The sequence below is a fragment of the Apodemus sylvaticus genome, chromosome 2, assembly GCF_947179515.1.
Source record: "Apodemus sylvaticus chromosome 2, mApoSyl1.1, whole genome shotgun sequence".
Classification (NCBI taxonomy): domain Eukaryota; kingdom Metazoa; phylum Chordata; class Mammalia; order Rodentia; family Muridae; genus Apodemus; species Apodemus sylvaticus.
Genome location: NC_067473.1, coordinates 81169795 through 81191196, shown reverse-complemented (window position 1 = coordinate 81191196; position 21402 = coordinate 81169795). Strand labels below are relative to the sequence as shown.

Below are 21402 nucleotides of genomic sequence, written 5' to 3'. Positions count from 1 at the left end.
TTTCCAGTTCCAAACATTTGCCTAAAATATTCATGAATTCATTGTTTTTAATTGCTGAATAGTACTCCATTGTGTATATATACCACATTTTCTGTATCCATTCCTCCATTGAGGGATATCTGGGTTCTTTCCACTTTCTAGCTATTATAAATAAGGCTGCTATGAACATAGTGGAGCATGTGTCCTTATTGCATGCTAGGGAATCCTCTGGGTATAAGCCCAGGAGACGTATAGCAGGGTCCTCTGGAAGTGTCATGTCTAGTTTTCTTAGGAACCACAACACTGATGTCCATAGTGGTTGTACCATCTTACAATCCCACCAGCAGTGAAGGAGTGTACCTCTTTCTCCACATCCTCACCAACACCTGATGTCTCCTGAGTTTTTAACCTTAGCCATTCTGATTGGTGTAAGGTGAAATTTCAGGGTTTTCTGGAGTCTAACTTCTTGAGTTCTTTGTATATATTGGATATTAGCCCTCTTTCAGATGTAGGGTTGTTGAAGATCTTTTCCCAATTTGTTGGTTGCCATTCTGTCCTTTTGACAGTGTCCTTTGCCTTACAGAAACTTTGTAATTTTATGAGATCCCATTTGTCAATTCTTGATCTTAGAGCATAAGCTATTGGTGTTCAGTTCAGGAACTTTTCCCCTATGCCCATGTCCTCAAGGGTTTTCCCCAGTTTCTTTTCTATTAGTTTCAGTGTGTCTGGTTTTACATGGAGGTCCTTGATCCACTTGGAGTTGAGCTTAGTACAAAGAGATAAGAATGGATCAATTCACATTCTCCTGCATGCTGACCTCCAGTTGAACCAACACCCTTTGTTGAAAAGACTATCTTTTTTCCACTGGATGTTTTCCCGCTCCTTTCTTCGAAGATCAAGTGACCATAGGTGTGTAGATTCATTTCTGGGTCTTCAATTCTATTCTATTGGTCCACTTGCCTGTCCTTGTGCCAATACCATGCAGTTTTTAACACTATTGCTCTGTAGTATTGCTTGAGGTCTGGGATACTAATTCCCTCAGAAGCTCTTTTACTGTTGAGAATAGTTTTAGCTATCCTGGGTTTTTTGTTATTCCAGATAAATTTGAGAATTGCTTTTTCTAACTCTGTGAAGAACTGAATTGGGATTTTGATGGGGATTGATTGCATTTAATCTGTATATTGATTTTGGCAAGATGGCATTTTAACTATATTAATCCTGCCAATCCTTGACCATGGCAGATTTTTCCATTTTCTGAGGTCTTCTTCGATTTCCTTCTTCAGAGACCTGAAGTTCTTATCATATAGATCTTTCACTTGTTTGGTTAGAGTCACACCAAGATACTTTATATTGTTTATGGCTATTGCGAAGGGTGTCATTTCCCTACCTTCTTTCTCAGCCTGCTTAACCTTTGAGTTTAGGAAGGCAACTGATTTGCTTGAGTTGATTTTATAACCTGCCACTTTGCTGAAGTTGTTTATCAGCTGTAGGAGTTCTCTGGAGTTTTTTGGGTCACTTAAGTATACTATCATGTCATCTGCAAATAGTGATAATTTTACTTCTTCCTTTCCAATTTGTAACCCTTTGGCCTCCTTATGTTGTCTAATTGTTCTAGCTAGAACTTCAAGTACTATATTGAAAAGATATGGAGAGAGAGGACAGCCTTGTCTAGTCCCTGATTTTAGTGGGATTGCTTCAAGTTTCTCTCCATTTAGTTTGATATTAGCTACCAGTTTGCTGTTTATTGCTTTAACTATGTTTAGGTATGGGTCTTGAATTCCTGTTCTTTCCAAGACTTTTAGCATGAAAGGATGCTGAATTTTGTCAAATGCTTTTTCAGCATCTAATAAAATTATCATATGGGTTTTTTCTTTGAGTTTGTTTACGTAGTGGATTGCATTGATGGATTTCCTTATATTGAACCATCCCTGCATCCCTGGGATGAAGCCAACTTGATCATGGTGGATGTGTTCTTGGATTCTGTTGGCAAGAATTTTATTCAGTATTTTTGCATATTTTTCATTATTCATAAGGGAAATTGGCCTGAAGTTCTCTTTCTTTGTTGGATCTTTGTGTGGTTTTGGTATCAGTGTAATTGTGGCTTCATAGAATGAGTTGGGTAGTATTCCTTCTGTTTCTATTTTGTGGAACAGTTTGAAGAGTATTGGTGTTAGGTCTTCTTTGAAGGTCTGATAGAACTTTGCACTGAAGCCATCTGGTCCCGTGAGTTTTTTGGTTGGGAGACTTTCTATGACCCCTTTTATTTCTTTAGGAGTTATGGGCCTGTTTCGATGATCTATTTGATCCTGATTTAATTTTGGTATTTGGTATATGTCTAAGAAATTTTCCATTTTCTCCAGATTTTCCAGTTGTGTTGAGTATAGGCTTTGGAGTAAGATCTGATTATTTTTTTAATTTCTTCAGTTTCTGTTGTTATATCTCCCTTTTCATTTCTAATTTTGTTAATCTGGATACTGTCTCTGTGCCCTTTGGTTAGTCTGTCTAAGGGTTTATCTATCTTGTTGATTTTCTCAAAGAACCAGCTCCTGGTTTTGTTGATTCTTTGTATGGTTCTCTTAGTTTCTACTTGATTGATTTCAGCCCTGTGTTTGATGATTTCCTGCCTTCTACTCATCCTGGGTGAATTCCCTTCTTTTTGCTCCAGGGCTTTCAGGTGTGTCATTAAGCTGCTAGTGTATGCTTTCTCCATTTTCTTTTTGGAGGCACTCAGGGTTATGAGTTTTCCTCTTAGCACTGCTTTCATTTGTCCCATAGATTTGGGTATATTGTATCTTCATTTTCATTAAATTCTATAAAATCTTTGATTTTTTTCTTTATTTCTTCCTTGACCAAGGTATCATTGAGTGGAGTATTGTTCAGTTTCCATGTGTATGTGGGCTTTCTGTTGTTTTTGTTGCTATTAAGACCACATTTACTCCATAGTGATCTGATAGGAGGCATGGGATTATTTTGATCTTCTTCTGTTTGTTGAGCTCTGTCTTGTGACCAATTATATGGTCTATTTCAGAGAAGGTACCATGAGGTACTGAGAAAAAGGTATATTCTTTTGCTTTAGGGTGAAATGCTATATATATATATGTTGAATCTAATTGGTCCAAAGCTTCAATTAGTTTCTCTGTGTCCCTGTTTAGTTTCTGTTTTCCTGATTGGTCCATTGAGGAAAGTGAAGTGTTGAAGTCACCCACAATTATTGTGTTAAGTACAATGTGTGCTTTGAGCTTTAGTAAAGTTGCTTTTATGAATGAGTGTGCCTTTGCATTTGCAGCTAGATGTTCAGGATTGAGAGTTCTTCTTGGTGTATTTTTCCTTTGACCAGCAAGAAGTGTCCCTCAGTGTCTCTTTTGATGATTTTAGGTTGAAAGTCAGTTTTATCTGATATTAGAATGACTACTTTGGCTTATTTCCTGAGACCATTTGCTTGTAAAATTGTCTTCCAGCCTTTTACTCTAAAGTGTTGTTTCTTTGACACTGAGGTGTGTTTCCTGTATACAGCAAAATGTAGGATCTGTTCACGTATCCAGTCCGTTAGTCTATGTCTTTTTATTGGGGAATTGAGTCCATTGATGTTAAGAGATATTAAGGAATAGTGATTATATTCTTTCATATATGTTTTTCTCTTCAGCTGAGACTTACCACTTGCCCTCCAGCCTCCATTATGATCTTTGCCTGTCCTTGGCTATTTGAACATTTTATCTGTGATTAACTCCTTGTCTAATCTCCTCTTGGGAGTCAGTTTGACATCTACAAAGATAATAAACTTGTTCCTCTCATAGACTTTGTGCTGTCTTGTTTCTTTGATGAATGCTGCAGTTTTTACAGATTATTCCTTGTTCTGCTTCTCATCACTCAGGACTTAGTCAAATGCTGTCTTCCCAAGAAAGCCTTCTTCACCCTTTTGTCTAAAGCCACCTCTTGCCTTGTGCTATGAAATATCCTGTCCTGTTGTTTTGTATTCAATTCTTGCAATATACTTTTAGCATCCAAAATTATCTCAGCCATTTGTTTACTTAATTATAATCTCCTCCATGCTTCTGCCATGCTTGTTGCCATATCCCCAGTATCAAAAATTTTTCCTGGCAATATAGCTGCTCATTAAATACCAGCTGAGTGAACAGGCCAATCTTTTCATAAATACTTGACCTATATACTTATACTGTATTTTTGTTAGCTAGAGAGTCAATCAACAACATTAGAAATAATACAGATACTCAGTAAAAGTAAGAACCCAGAGTGAGTACATGGCCAAACTGAATGCCACCTGTCTTCCTGAGGACAGCTAAGTACCTCAGGCTGGGGCCTTGCCTTTAGGTTTCTGAGGGTTGACCCACTCCTTCTAGTTCTAACTTCACTAACTGACTTGAGTTTGTACTCTTCTAATAATGGTTATTTTCCCCCAACTTTTTATTCCATAGTCAAGGTTTCTGCTGTAAATGTTAAGCAAACCTCATAAAATGCTATATTTTATTTTATTTTATTTATTACTGTGGCTGGGGAAAGTCTGATCATGTCTCTCATTCTTCATTAAAATATGACCATAAAATAGGGTCACAAGGCAGTTTTCAAGAATGAACAGAAACAACCTTTGAAGACTGCTGAGCATAGTGCGTGATATGAGAACATACTGAGTAGCAGTTATCAGCAGTAACAACAGCAGTGTACATGCTATCACTACTATATTCCCATTATTATGTCCTCCAGTCCCTCCTCTAACTCAATGCTTTTAGAAGTAGCCTATCTTATTGCAATCCTAAATACACATACAAATCTGCCTTGAAATAACCAAGAAGATATCCGATATTCTCAATAAAGTCCTTAAGTCCTTTCAGTGTACTGGTTCCCATGAACATCACTGTTGATTATTTTTCCAAAATGGTAGTTTTCCTAATGGTCAATCTCTCTTTCTCTGTCTCATTGCTGTGGATGTAGAAGAGAAAGCCAAGAAGGAAGCTGAGGAGAAGGCTCGCCTAGCTGCTGAGGAAAAGCAAAAAGAAATGGAAGCCAAAAGTCAAACTGAACAAGATACAAACAGCAAAACCGAGAAAAAGACATCAGGAGAAGCAAAAGGTCAAGTCAATGGAACACGCAAGGGTGACAACCCTCGTGGGAAGAACTCCAAAGGCGACAAGGCAGGAGAAAAGCAGCAGAATGGTGAGGAAGGGTTGCCTGCAAAAGGCTCTCTTTTGGGTGATAATGATGTGACAAACAGAAGCTGATGTCACATTCCCTCTCTTGGGAGCTGATATGGCTCCTGTTCCTCCAGAGATAAACTCCGGATCCCATCCTATGGCTGCCTACTTAGCTTTACCTTTCTAGAACAGTACATATCATTCTGGTCTTTTTCTAATGCCCTGGACACTCTCACAAGTGATCCAAATTCTAATTATCTAGTCCAGCACAGTCTGGATTCCTATACTCATTGCCAAACCACCCAAATAAATATTTCCTCCCTCTAAGCAGGCCAGGCTTCAATGTGCAAGAGCCCTTCTCCCCAAGTATGTATCTGTATAGTTACATAGGCCTAAGCATACACATACAGTCAGCCTGGTTTGCTATAAATGAAGACTTCCCGGGATAAGGATTTTCAGTTCTAAATTCAAAATGGTCCAGGTAAACCGAGGGCAATGAGACACCATGATTTTCAGACAATCAGTGAGTTCTTATAGGTAATGAAGTGCATATTTATTAACAACATTGTGTCAACCTCTATATTTGGTCTGGACAAGTTACAGATGGAAAGGCTATGGGAAGTCTGTGTGTTGTGGGGATATAGCCGCCCCCAAATGTAACTCTACAGGAATGTGTACATAATGCAGAGATGAAGGAGAGTAGACTAGCAGATGAAATGCCCAAGAGTAATACATAAAGGAAGACACTGTTGTTGGTGGTTGAGGTAGAGGGATGAGGTGAGTGACTGAGGTTTCTTTGGAAGAAAGTGGTTTCTGGATTTTCAGAGTTTTATTTTGTCCACAAAAGGCTTCTCAACCAGACAAAGATATTGTGAAGGCATAGAATCAGCCCCTTATTGGCAGATGGGCAACATGTTCGATTCTTGTAGGTTTCAAATGCTAGGCTGTGACTATATAACAAGACACCTTCGCAAGCTGATCTAAAGTCAATAACTGTCGATTTACTCTTCTTGGAGACCTTAGACTACATAACCCTTTAATCCCTGTATAAAATACATATAAAACCTATTCAGAGCCTCAATCTAATGTGAGGTGTGCATCCTCACATGTATATACATGTATATACACATATACACAGGTATACATACAAATTCCAACATTGTAAACATAGTTCCATGTAATAGACAGAAAAATTGAGACTCAGAAATTAAAAGACTTAAGCAACCATCAAGTAGAGTTTCTTGGCTTCTGGGAATCCCCCGTTTCTGTTTCATAACCAACTCTTACTTGCTTACTATCTGCCATACCTGGTGCTGCTGGGAGGAGGAGGGAATGATCAGAGGAACACAGAGCCCTGTCTGCTGTCCAGGCAGCAGGGATGGTACGTGCTTTCTATAGTGGTCCAGATGGTAAATGCTTTGGACTTCATAGCCCATGTATTTCTATTTATCAGCTAAAGAGAGTTCATGAACAAATAAGTGAGATAGTAGTCCATTAGGACCTTATTTTTGGAAAATGAAGTTTAAATATGATATGATGTTCATGTCACATGCTTATTTTAAATCAGCCCTTTGTAGATATAAAAGTCTTTATTAGTGGGTTCATAAAAAATCAGGCAGTGGGGTCATGTCAGCCCTTGATATAATTGGTGAAAGGAGCCAATGAATACAAGCAAAATGAATACAATCAACCCTCCCCCACACCCCAATCCTTAGTCCCATTAACAGATTTTCAACTCTATGAAAACTTCAAAAGAAGGCAGGACATCAGTTTACATTTAATACTTGAGGAAAAATCTTGAGACACAAGTGAGAAGCCTGACCCTTGCCTGGTGTCATAGCCATGTTGTAAAATGAGAGGCAGTCTACCATTTTCCTTTAAAATTAAGTTTGGAATGAGAAGTGCAGAAAGGAATTAATTTAGAACCAGAGGAATGGCGAAAGGCAGTTGGGGACATGGTTGCGGCACCCTAATTCAGATGATTTATTGCTGCTAGAAGGTGCCTTCATCCTGCTTGTGCAGTACCAGCTCACACCTGTCACTGTTCCATGTACAGCCCATGGGAAGTCACCTAATGGGTTCTGTTCCAGGAGTTCTAGCAAACAGGCATGAGCCACTTTCTCTTTTCTGTGGACCACCAAAGGATTTTCTAGGTTAAGGTTGAAGGATATTGGTTAGAGACCCCTCCCCCTTTGGTGATTAAAGGAGTTGCTAAGCCTTGGTGTCCACCAAGGTAACTTCTCTGTGAGCCTCCTTAGTCCCACTAAGTCAGGCTGTGTGCTGCTTGGTTGTCACCTCCACAGACATCTGTTGCAGAGATAGCTAAGGCTCTGGCTCAGAACAACATGGCAAGCAAGCCCCACACTAGGAGTGTGAAACTTCACCTGGAGAAGATAGACTATAGAAAAACTGCCAGGGCTTGAGACACTCAGCCCATCTCTAATGTCCTTAAACAGGGAAAGGAACTCTACAGAAACTCTTTTTGGTTCACTGGGGTTCAGAGGATACCAATCACATCCTCCAGCTAAACCTTCTTAATCCTTCCAGCCAACCAGTTTATCCCATTTCAGTATTAAGAGTTAAAGCAAACCTTACAAATTAGTTCGAACAGGTGAAAAAACAGATTATTCCATGACTTGCTGACTCACGGTTTGGAGAATACAGTTGTGCTTAAATTTCTTTTTAAAGTACTTGATTCATATAAGTGTAAAGCTATTTTCTAAATAAGAGATTTTGACTTGTATAGATTGCGAAAAGGTCATGAGCATTATTTTTGATTACTAACACTTTTATGTCTATTACATAACAGCCATGTTTTAACACATTGCTAAAGTGTCTATAAATACCCAAGTCTTGGATGCTCTTAAAATCATTTTTTTTCTCACTTATGTATGCTTACATTTGTAAGAGTAGTCTTTTTAATTTTTGGAAATGATGTGTGTCAATCTCATTAATAGAATAGCACATATAGAGTCAGCTTAGGATACTGAGTATGGCCTTTGAGCAATATACTAAAGGTTACATTGAGCATCTACATGGCGCAGATACATCTGTTCATTGGCCTATGTGTAAAATAGACCTTATTGGGGATGGTTAGATGGCTCAGTGGATAAGAGTGCTATCTGCTCTTCTAAAGGTCCTAAGTTCAATTCCCAGCAACCACATGGTGGCTCACAACCATCTGTAATGGGATATGATGCTCTCTTCTGGTGCATCTGAAGACAGCTACAATATACTCATATACAATAAAATAATTAAATAAATCTTTAAAAATTAGATCTTATTATCCCCATTCTGCAAATAAGAATCTAAAACATAGCTGTTAGTTAACATAATTCACTAACTGTTAATTAGAACTTTCATGTATTCCAGGTTTTTCCTCACTTCACAGTCTAACAACAAAACCGAATTGTGTTTCTTAGAAAAACACCACTGACTTAAGTACCAGCTTGTCTGAGTGGATATTTTGATTTTAATTTTTTCTGACTATAATCCAATTTCCAGAACTGATAATGTAATCACAAAAGATATTGATCCCAGAATGTGTGGTCCTTGTCCTCCGTGCTGTGCCATGTCCTGTCCTGGCAGGGTTTTAAGTTTTCCTACCTCCCTATCTGCACACATTCAGTTTGTCATGCTTATTGCTTTCAGGTGACTTGAAAGATGGTAAAAATAAGGCAGACAAGAAGGATCACTCCAACACCGGAAATGACTCAAAGAAAACAGATGGTAAGAGTGTCATTTCTTGTCACGATCTCCATAGAGTGTACAACTACTGCAAACTTGTTAGTGTTGTGCCAGGAGGGAAGCAGTGCTGTTAATTGTTCCTCACATTCTGCCCTGAATGAAACCTCATTGCATTTAAAGAGCCCTATCATATCTCTGTAGTAAGTTATAAAACCCCACTGTATCTTTTTCTCTCTGGCACTACTTTCTCATAACAAATGCCCCCTGTGTGCCTCCTTTTCCTGCCTGACATTCTTTATTGCAAACTTCATAAACATTTGGCTCTAGACTTGCTGATTGTCATTCAGTAGACTAATACACATTGTTAATATATGAGCTAGGATGATGGTGCAGCTATAGGATAAAATGTAAAGAGGGCAGATTTTTGTAACTTGGCTAGCTCCCAAATAATTGACATAGAGGCCTCGTATTTTTATTAACAGGCTGGAAGTTTAATCTAAGCAAGTTCTGAGCTATTCCATTTCTTCAAGATATTTACCTCCCAGCCACAGGCCCCCAAGTTACTTGTATTCAGTCTCTCCTTGGCTTGTTCTGCTGTAGCTGTCTGTCCTGATGGAAAACCTCCTTGGTGGCCCTCCTTATGCCCAACCTCATAGTGACTGTCTCCTTCCTCCCCCTGCTTTGTGGTTACCTGTCTCATGGCCAGCTACTTCTTCCTTGCTCCCTCCCTCTGACCTCTGGCTGGGATCAGAAGTTCAGCCTTTCTATCTTCTCTGCCCAATCATTGACTTTTCAGATTTTTATTAACCAATCAGAGATAACTGGGGAGCATTCTTTACACTACATTGATACAGGAGATTCTTCAATATCCATGGCAATGCCTTTGTCCTGACAGTACCTAGATCTCAGGGCACAGAAATTAGCATCTGAATATAATTATCAATGTCAATAGGATATGTTTAGTGTTCTCAACTTTCACATTTTTTTGCCTTGAATAAGTTATTACCTTTGGTAAAAATAAATATGAGAATCTGTTCAGTGTTGGGTTGGGAATCAAAATAAACATTCCTTTTTTTAAAAATTCGGTATATTCTTTATTTACATTTCAATGATCTCCCCTTTTCTGGCTCCCCACTCCCCGAAAGTCTCATAAGCCCTCTTCCCTTCCCCTGTTCCCCCATCTACTCCTTCCCACTTCCCTGTTCTGGTATTCCCCTATACTGCTGCATTGAGTCTTTCCAGAACCAGGGGCTACTCCTCCGTTCTTCTTGGACATCATTTAATATGTGGATTATGTCTTAGTTATTCAAAGTTTCTAGGCTAATATCCACTTATTAGTGAGTGCATCCCATGATTGATCTTTTGAGACTGGGTTACCTCACTTAGTATGATGTTCTCCAACTCCATCCATTTGTCTAAGAATTTCATGAATTCATTGTTTCTAATGGCTGAATAGTACTCCATTGTGTAAATATGCCACATTTTTTTGTATCCATTCCTCTGTTGAGGGACACCTGGGTTCTTTCCAGCTTCTGGCTACAACAAATAGGACTGCTATGAACATATTCACCAACCCTAAATCTGACAGAGGGTTAATATCTAATATATACAAAGAACTCAAGAAGGTAGAACCAAAATACACATTCTTAATCTCTAGTTTTCACTATTAAGAACAAGTATTGAAGACAGCAACAATGCAGGATCAAATAGAATGAACCTACAGTGTCATGAATGGGTCTGCAGTGCAATGTGCATTATGAATGAGCTTGTAGTATAAAGCTGTCTCATGAATGAATGGGCCTGTGATGTCATGAATGGACTTTCAGTGCTAGGAATAGGCCCATAGCACAAGCCATTTCTGTCAATGAGCCTATGGTGTCATGAATGGGCCTGTGATAGAGGCATTTCATGGGTACAGCTTTAACTTTACATAGTTACAACTTTCCACTCATCTAAAAGCTTGGATCTACTAGATGGAGATCTAGTTACACAAACTTCACTGTTTCACATGTAACCCAGTCTTCTTCCTAATCACCCTTTTGTTCATGGACATAGTATTCAGATAATGTGAGCTGCTAAAAAATAGTTTTTATGAAAGGTGTCATATTTTCCTTGCATTTTGTCTTCCTGCTGACATCCTATTTGATGAAAGACTGTTCTTTGAAGAACAAGGGCTGGGAAAGCACATTGAGGAATAAGAGGAAATTTGAGTGCAACACTAAAGAGGAGTGGATTCGATGAAAACATCTGTATACTTATATGAAATTCTCAAGCAATAAATAAAAATGTACTTTAAAGAAAAGAAGTTCAAGGTCACCCTTGGGTTTAGGACTTGCCTGGCACTACATGAGACACATTCTCAAAAAGTAAGTGGAGGCTGGCATGGTAGCTAAGTGGTTAAGACCACTTGCTGCTCTTGCAGAGAACCAGGGTTTAATTTCCAGCACCCACATGGTGGGTCACAACCATATGCAATTCCAGCTTCAGGGAAAATGCACCCTCTTCTGGCATCTTCAGGTACTGCATGCATGTGACATACCTATATGCCGGTAAAACAATCATACACATAAAATAATAAAATTAAAATACAAGTTGGGAAGCATGTCAGCCCCTTGTGCTGTAGCGACAGTGACAATTGTTTTTACGTCCATATGTGAAGTTGGTTATTAAACTGCTCCTTTTAAAAGTAATCAGAGCACTCACTTCAAGTGTCTTATCATATGATACCAAGGGAACTCACACCTGGAATTTCTCACCAACTTGCTCATTGCAACCAGAATCCACTTGTTCAATGAGCGATTTCTCCTTGAATGATTGTGACTAACAAGTGAATCATGCAGAAATAAAATGCAATTTAAAATGAGGACTTCTCAGCTACACTCTCTAAGAGAAAGCTTGCTCAAATGCCAGATGTTTTGTCAGGTGTCATTAAACAGAGTCAAGCAGTCCACCCCAGAAATACTCTGTGGAGGAACAGTATCTCCTGTAAACATAGTACTCAGCCCTGCACTTAACAACTGACCATTCTCTTCATCTGAGCCAATAGCATGAGTCCTAGAATCAAATTAAGCCCCTAATTTTTAATATGGAAACTTGAGCTTCATAGTTATGTAGTATCATCATCATCATCATCACCATCACCACCACCACCACCACTGAGGATCAAACCCAGAGCCTGTCTATTCTAGCCAAGAGTTCTAACAATGAACTACCTCCCAATCCTCATTTAGTTGTACTTAAATAACTGGCATGATGCTACTACATGTGCATTGTGGGTTAAATCTGATCTTCATAAAGCCTTCTTACTTTAACCATGCCCTTAGATTTAATTATTCCCAAGGATTTAAAAGAATTAAATTGATTGGCACAGTGATTAATTTGATCTGATGTCACAATCAACTGGTTGCAGTAAAAAATGACAAGCCCTGCCCTCTGTTACTGGTATCCAACTAAAACACCAACCTACAGCTGCCTCAAGAGGGACTCAGTATGCCTCTGCATGTGTGTGTGTATGTATGTGTGTGTGTTAGCTTGTAGGAAAACAGGCTGAGTCACTGTGTTCTGTGTCCTTTGTCACTAATTTGGAATCAGCAAGACTGAGAGCATTAAGCTTGGGAGAACTGATGCTATTTTTCATTCAAAATCCTTATCAGGTCTAAAGCCACTTCTTCGTAGGCTGAAGTAGAAAAGAATTTGAGGATTTTCACTTACACTTTCCTTTTAGTCATTAGAGCATTTTGTTTAGAGAATCCATGGAAAGGAAATATATAGACCCATGCCTAGGCTGACTTAAAATATGGGAATAAAGTTAGAACTACTTCTGTTTAATGTATCCTATTGTATTTGATTACCAGGGGTGGGGTGGGGGTGGGGTTGGGGTTGACGAGCTTTTCAGTGATCTTTCTTCTATCCTCACTCCTCAGAACCTCTGGTGGCTGTAAGATGAACCATGGTATCTATCTCTACCTTTGGGTTGCACCTCCTAGGATGAGCCTGGGCCATCTTGTGTTTCATGTCCTGATAACCTCTCCTTTGAGACAGATGTGTGGTTATCTTCTTTTAGTCTTTCTTGGTTGCTTTCCTAGTCCTTGGTCTTGATGAATCTTTTCCATCTTTAAGGCAGATGTTCTCAGATGATTTGATTCTCATGAGTTTTTCTCGACCATATTGTAACAAACATAAATGTGTCTTCAGATGAAATGATGTGGAAAATAGGCCAAAATGACAAAAGTTTGGGAACTCTTGCTCTTGTCTGACCTTTTCTGCCACAACCACGGTGGTGCTGCAGCTGCAGGGACCTGGAGTCTTTTCTAATTACTTTAAAATTAGCAAATTAGTGCTCGCTAGCTGAGTGTTCAGCTTGTTTTCATTATCTGCACTATTGTATATTACACAAAGATAAACATATTCTGAGGATATTTTCCAGAGTTAATTCCACCTTTTGTTTTTTTTTTAAACAGGAAGGAAGTATGCCTTCCTTCTCAGATGATAACACTATTTCTTTTAATAAGAAAGTATCTTTCTGTAGCTTTCTATTTACAAAGAGAAAAAGTAGACTTATTTCTTTAATAAATAAATTGCACTTAGTGTGAGAAGCTAGCGTTCTCATGGGTTGAGGGACCAAACATCTGGAGTGCTCTGGGTAGCAATTAAGATAAGTCATCCTGACAACACATGTTCCGATTAATATTCTATTCCCTTAGCCATTTGTCCATGGAATCTCCTTTGAACTAATTAAACATACTGACAGTAAATGAAGGCTGTGCCTCAGCATGAAATATTTGTTTTTGAAAGCATTTTACAGTCTTGTTTTCTCAAGAACTTTAGACAGTGTGTAAGCACACTCCAATGTCCCTGTCATTGAATGGATAGAACTGCAGTGTTATTCGAGGTGCTTGCTGTGCATCGAAACAATACTCCACTAAAGAGACGCTCCTGGGCTGTGTTGCCTAAACGTTTTTGTTTGTATAACACACTTATTAACTTATAACACACTTATTAACTTATAGCTTCTTAATTTATTTTGGAATCTACTCTTTACATGAGCAAATATTAAAAGTTGCTGTGGACTCAGGTTTGCACAAATTTGCTTCTATTGGGTTGAGGATGACTTTTAAGAAGCCTATGGGCCAATGTGTATGTGGGTGATGAGCAGGTAGGTAGAGACTGGCAAAGCCTCTTAGCTTATTTTAGTGATGGAATTCCCTCTTAGGATCAGGGAGCATGGGGCCAGCAGTTATTCATGGCTTGAGAACTAATGAGTCATCATGAATCAGACACATTGGCTCTTTTTGAACTAACATGCACCACAAATCAATGCAATGTGAATATAATTTTATGTTGAATCAATGATGGATTACACAACAGAAAGTAGCATGTGACTCACATTTCCCCCCCAAAGAATTTGTGTTCTGGAAGTTTATAACCATAGTGTATATACACTGCAAATATGTGCTGTATAATAGAAGAATAGTGGGTTTTAAAAGATTAAATTGTGTTGTAGGAAGGGAACTCCAGCACCCATTCATGCTTCTGTCTCAGCTGCTTAGAACCCAGTCTCTTATCAAATAACTGTGTAGTGAAAATTCCAAACGAAAGACTACTGCATGTTTTTTGTCAAAGACAAAACTAATCTTTTCAAACAACTTTACCTTGTAATTATTAATGTATGAATTTTTTTGTTTAATTTTATCTTCTTGACATTTCATATTCTCTCAGCATATCATTATATTTGTTAAGGAACTGGGCTTGACAGAAAAAATAAAAAAAATATTTACTTTTATATTTTTTAATTAAAATATAATTATATTACCCCTTTTCTTTTCTCCCTGCAGTCACTCTTATATCATCCCCCTTTGACTCCTTCCATATCCCACCCTATTCTCAAACTGATAAACTTTTTATTTGATTATTATTGTTACATATACAGTATATATGTGTCATATGTATTTAGCAATATGTAAATACAACCTATTGGGTTTATTTTTGTTGTTTGTATGTGTATGGTTTCAGGTGACAGCTTCATATTGGATCACCATTCAGAAAAGTCATCTATGGTGGAGGCCATTTCCCCATCTCTCAGTAGTCATTAGTTGCCTGGAGTTCTTTGTCTAGGGGTAGGGACCCATGAGACTCCCCCCCCCCCTTTCTGTGTTGGCACATCTATGGGTATTGTCATCATTCAGGTTTGTTGATCTATTCATTTCTAACTCAGGCAATCACACTGCAGACTTCCTGAAATTCTGACCTATACAGTCTTTCACTTTATGATGTCCCCTGAGCCATAGACATAGAAACTGTGCTGAAGATATATCTATTGGGGCTAGAGACCACACAAACTATTGATCTTTGCATGCATACAGTTGTAGTTTTCTGTAGATGGTCATCATTTTCTGTAAAGAGAAGCTTCTTTGATGAGAGGAAATAGCTACATTTGTCTGTGGGTATAAAAATAGGATGTAGAATGTAGTCACAAAATTATGGGGGTGTTGCAAGTGGCAACAGCACATTCTCTTCTAAGATCCATGATCTAACTAGCCCCATGTAGTTGCCTAGGTTTCTGTGAAAATGCATCATTTTTCTCATGCTAAGTAGACCCCAAATCCACTTGAATAGCTGTCAGTTAGCACCAAAATATGAGTGCCATTTTGTGTCACAAGTTGGATAGCACTGCTTAATTGCTTCCCATCTTGGCAGCTTCCTAGTACTTTCTGGTACTATGGAAGCTACACTGTAGGAAGTAGGCTGTCTGGTTAGATCCAGCTTGAATAATTCAAGTCCTGTGTCCTAAGTATGTATCTTTAGCAATAGGGACTTAAATTCAACCTCTGAGAAACATCCAGGAAAACAACAGTAACCTGTATGGTTTTGGGAGTCATCTAGACTAACCTGACTAGCTACACATTAGAGGAGGTTCTTGTGGCTGATATTTAGATTATACTTAGCCTATAGTCCTCATGAGAACATTGTCATCCCAAGTGACATAACTGTGTGCATGTATATGTGTGTGTGTACGTGGACATAAAATGATTCCTTGAGGTATTGTCAAACAACCTTGGTGCTATCCGTTCCTCCTCTGCTTCAGTATTGACCTCCCTCCTAGTTTCTCCCCTCCTCATTTTTCCACTTTAATATCATCTGCATCCTGCTATTCCCCTCTGAAGTACCCTCACGGTCCCTTTAGACTTTCTTGGCTTCTGTGGTAACTCTATATCTGATATCTGAAGATTTGGAACTAAGTACCATGGATAAGAAAGATCATGCAATGTTTGTCTTTCTGGATCTCAGTTACCTCATTCAATATATGTTACCATACAGTGAATGTTACCATATTCAATATATGCTTCTAAGTCCATCTATTTACATTTGAATTTCATGATTTTGTTTTGTAGCAGCTGTATTGTATTCTTAAATGTATAGATACTATGTTTTTCACTATATATCCATTTGTCGATGGATATTTAGGTTGTTTCCATTTCCTACTGTAAATAAGCTGTTATAAATAGGATGGCTATGAACGTGGCTGAGCAAGTATCTATGGAGAATCTCCTTTGAGATTCTGCCAAAGACTGATGTAGCTGGATCATATCATAGGGTTATTTTTAGTTCTTTTGACCATTCTCCATACTGTTTTCCATAGTGGCTGCACCAGTTTGCCTTTTGACAAACAGTGATGAGCACTCCACTCTCTCCAGAGCCTCACTCGCATTTGGTGTCCTTGCTTTATTGATCTTAGCCATTATAACTAGGATAAAATAAAATCTGAGTTCTTTTAATGGGCATTGCCCTAGTTGCTGAGGATAATGAACATTTTTGGGGGTGTTTTAAGCACATTTTTCTTCCTTCTATTGAGCACTTTCTGTTTAGATCTATATATAACACGTTTCTTAATTGGATCATTTGTTTCCTGAACTCTTTGTTTGTTTTTGTTTGCTTCTTAATATATTCTTGGTACTAATCATTTGTTGGATATATGTTTGATAGAAATTTTCTATCATTCTGTGGATTTCTTCTTCATTTGATTGGTAGTTTATTTAGTATACAAACAGTTTAGTTTTATGGATTTCCATTGGGTAATTGTTAGCCTCAGTTTCTGAACAATTGGAGTCCTACTCAGAAAACCTCTTTCTACACCCATATCTTGCATATGTTTTCTTCTAGCAGTTTTACCATTTCATGTTTCCAATTGAGTTCTTTGACCCACGTGGAGCTAATTTTTGTGCACCGTGATAAGTATGGGCCTAAATTCAGGCTTGTGTGTGGGCATCCAATTATTCTGGTGCTATTTGTTGAAGATGCTTTTTATCAGTATCAGATGACTAGGTTCATACACTCATGTTTGAGTTTTCAATTTTAATCCATTGGGCAACATGTCTGTTTTGTGCCAGTATCATATTGTTTTTAGTACTATAGCATTAAAATATGTCTTAAAGTTTACCCCAAGATATGATATTGTCTTTGGTGCTAGCTAAAATTGTTCATTGTTCCTGGAAGTAAATTTCTTGGATCTAACATATATAAAATTATGTCATCTGCAAATAGGTATAATTTAACATCTTTCCTTATCTGCCTCCTTTAATTTCCTTCTTTTGCCAGATTGCTCTGGCTCGTGTTTTTAGCACTATATGGAAAAGAACTGGGGAGAGTGGATGTCCCTCTCCCATTCATAATTTTAATGAGATTCTTCAAGTTTTTTTCTATTTAGGATGATTTTGTCTATGGAGTTGTCATATATTGATTTTATTATGTTGAGATATGTTCTCTCCAGGCCTACTTTATCTAATGCTTTTATCATGACAGCCATGTTGGATTTTGTCAAAGGCTTTTTCTGCATCTACTGAGATGATCATATAATTTTTTAAAATCTTTTTAGTCCATTTATATATTTTTGTTATATTTTTATATATTTAGTATTGTTATATAAATAATATATACTGATACATATTTATATACCCATTGTTATATTTATTGACTTACATCTGTTGAACCATCCATGCACTTCTGGGATGAAGCCATCTTGAACATGGTGATCTTCTTGATATGTTCCTGCATTCAGTTTGCTAGTATTTATTGATGTCTTGTATCTCTGTTCATCATACATATTGCTCCATAGAGTTTTATCTGTTTGTTATGTCTTTACCTAGTTTCAGTATTGGAATAATATGACTTTATAGAATGCATTTTGGAGTGTTCCTTCTCTTTCCAGTTTTTTAATAATCTAAAAAGTATCAATTGTAGCTCTCTGAAAGTCTGGGAAAACTCTATTATAAATTCATCTATGTGAATTTTTAGCTACAAGGCTTTTATTACTTTCCAGTGACATCCTTTGCTATGGAACTGCTCAGGTTGTTGATGTCTTCTTGGTTCAACCTCAGTTGCTTAGAGAAATCAAAAAAAAAATCATGAATTTGTTTTAAATTTTCTAACTTATTGGAGTACAGGCTTTTAAAATGTCCCCTTATAATATTCTTTCTTTTTTGTCCATCATAGTGATTCCCTGATCAGTTTTGATTTTGTTAATTCAGGTACTCTCTTTCTTTTGGTTAGTTGGGAAGAAAGTTTGTTCATCTTATCTTCTCAAAGAACCATTTCTTACATTCCATGATTCTTTGCATTATGTTCTTTGTTTCTATTTCATTAACTTCCTCTTTGATATTTATTATTTCTTGCCATCTACTAAGTTTATACTTGGTTTGTTCTTGGTTTTTGTTTTGTTTTCTGTTTTTCTATTCTATGGCAAATCATCAATTCATTTATTTGTGTTCTTTCTGATTTTTTTAATGTAGGCATTTAGGGTTATAAATTTTGCTCTTAGGGATGTTTTTAATCTGTCCCTGAGGCTTTGTGTTTTCGTTTTCATTTTACTATAGGAATATTTTAATTTCTTCTTTGACTTATTCATTACTCAGTAATACATTGTTTATTCTCCATGAGTTTATACATTTGCTAGAGTTTTGTTTGCTGTTGATTTTAAGTTTTATTGCAAAATGGTTGGCTAGAATGTATAGAATCATTTAAAATTTTAAGTGTCTGTTAAAATTTGTTTTGTGTCCCAGAATGTGGTCTATTTTAGAGAAACATTTCTATGCTGCTGAATAGAATATATATTCTTTTGTTGTAGTGAGAGTTTTGGTTTCTTTAAAGACACAGAAATATTTTAAGAATGTGTTTCCATTTTAAACCTAGGTGTGTGATACATGGATGTTTCAGATTATTTGTAGCAGCTGACTATGATTGGCCTCATGCTCTAGCTGGGGTGTGATTTTGCCAGTGTCAGAATGTTTCTGTGATTATTGACTTTTAGAATTCTGGGAACTGTATTTTCCCAGATAAACTCTACTGATTTTTATTTAATCCTTAAACAAATGCAAACATCATCTTCTTTTGAAATAATATATACTGACCCAAGGCAGTCTACATTTTGAATGCCATGTCTTAGCTAGATACACATGATCTCAAGAACTTTGTCAAATGTCCATGCTCAATATTTATCTTAGAGCTCTCATAGGAAAGACTTCCTGGTTTCCAAGTGAGAATATATGTGTTTCTAAACACTAGATTGCTACAATATGTGATAATTTTACTCTTTGTCATGAACCATCATAAAGGCATCAGAATTAATTTCTTTTCCTCATCTATGTTGAAGCATCCAGTAATTTCCTGACCTAATAAATCCAAGGAAATTATGGAGAGCTGTCAGGCTGTTTCAGGTCAGGATTCTGTGTACCACAAACTTTTCAGAAGTCCTTTCCTAATCTTCATGGTCCTGGTTCCTTCTGGACATTTCAAATCCAAAGACTGAGTAAAAAGAACAGTCTTGTGTGGGCATTGTGCATTACCCATACCAGTGTGAATGCAGGTCCCTGCAGGACTTACTGACTTGGCAGGAGTGGCTAGGGCCCTGTACTTTACCTAAAAGAGAATGAAAACGGAAAGACACATTGACTCCTAACAGAACATGGACAGGTAACACTCCAGGTTTGCAAAGGAAATCTGTTACACATGTTACACAAAGGAAGAGGGAAATAGCAAAGGAACAGGACAGCACCATTAATAGTAGTACAACAAAAACAGAAACACTTAATCATATCACCATTTATAGTGGTGTGACAGCACCATGGATGAGAAAGAGAGGCAGGATAGGGGCAAGCATGAGTCCCAGGAACCTACCACGAGTAAGAATTTCAGAAGCTTATTGTGTTTGGGATTAGATGGGGCACTCTGCAGAACATAGATAGCCCTGTATTTATGGTATATAGATGGCATAGGTCAGCCTTTTAGAAATTACAGTCCCAGGTCCATCTATCCTTGTTTACCTTTTTCTTCCATCTACTAATTCAGCTATTCATTTGTCTGACTAGCTCTGCTAGAATATGTTAGCACAGAATTTTGTTTAAATAGTGCTTTGGCATTGATAGTATATGCAGTTGAATTAATTTAGAATAATTCTTCTACAATCTTAGTTCTTATTGATGGTACAAGAGAAAATGTACACATTGAAATTAACCCTTTAAAATAGCTGCCATAGCCTGAGACTAGAACAGTGAAATCTATACCTGCATAGAGTCTAATAAATATCACTAAAATAATGGTTTTATTAGTATTTCTTAGTAGTATTATTAATAAAATATAAAACAAATGTTTATTCATATCTTAGAAGTATATATTTGACAATTAGAATTGGGTGTTGGTTTTTTTTACTGTTTATTCTCTCCAATTTTTTATGTTTAATGTTTTGCAGAACTTTGAGTTATTTGCTATACATCTTTGAATTTTCATTGATTCCATGTGGAGGCAGCCACAATATTTTTCCATTTGAAAATATGGACTTGGCCACTGAGCTGTCCTTGGACAACCCAGCTTACTTCTTTGAGCCTATGAAGTTGAATCAGGCTATCAGAAAACAAATAAACAAACCCAAGAAAAATGCAAAAGAAATATGTTTACAATGAGTTATGTTTACAGTGTTTTGTTTAAGGCCAGCTAAGGCTCAGCTGATAACCTGAAAATAAACAATATGAATGATAAATACATTTTAAAAACTATACTACATTCAGTTGAACCTTGACTGTTTCTTTAAAAGCATGACTTTTAGCCTAAATAGCTAAAAGACCCAAACTCAGCATCTCTTGCCAACAGGATGCAGAGCAAGGGAGAGCTAGGCAAGGCCACCCTATTTTAATCCATTTCCCACTTCTGCAAGAAGTTACTGAGACATCATTATCCACCACCATGAAGCAAGTACTCTTATTTGAATTCTTGTGGCACATGTTTGTGCTTCAGGACTCTTAACTTAACCAAGGCTTCCCCTTCTGAGATGTAAGAAGTCTTAGATCAAGGAACAGAAAGGGAACACTTGCCTAAACATTTTCTTTAATCATCCCAAACTGGCCTAGTTTCCATTTTAGTTCATGGATTATCCCTTGGAAAGGAAGTACATTCAACATTTTTGTTGGCCTCCAAAGAGTTGACCATGGATTTATTACAAATGAAATTTAAAGCAAATTATTGTGACTACAATTCAGTACAGCAACCTCTTATAATAATTTGTCTTCAGAGTCTTCATTTTCACATTCTCTATGGTCTTGCT

General features: G+C 37.3%; 1 protein-coding gene across 1 annotated transcript in view; it reads left to right on the top strand.

The window, feature by feature from the left end:
* The window catches only part of Pde1c (phosphodiesterase 1C), a 321799-nt gene that overhangs the window by 272744 nt on the left and 27653 nt on the right, over window positions 1-21402 (top strand). The window contains exons 14-15 of the mRNA XM_052173784.1: window positions 4927-5148; window positions 8778-8855. Coding sequence (XP_052029744.1) covers window positions 4927-5148; window positions 8778-8855 — 300 coding nt within the window. The remainder of the gene's footprint in view (window positions 1-4926; window positions 5149-8777; window positions 8856-21402) is intronic.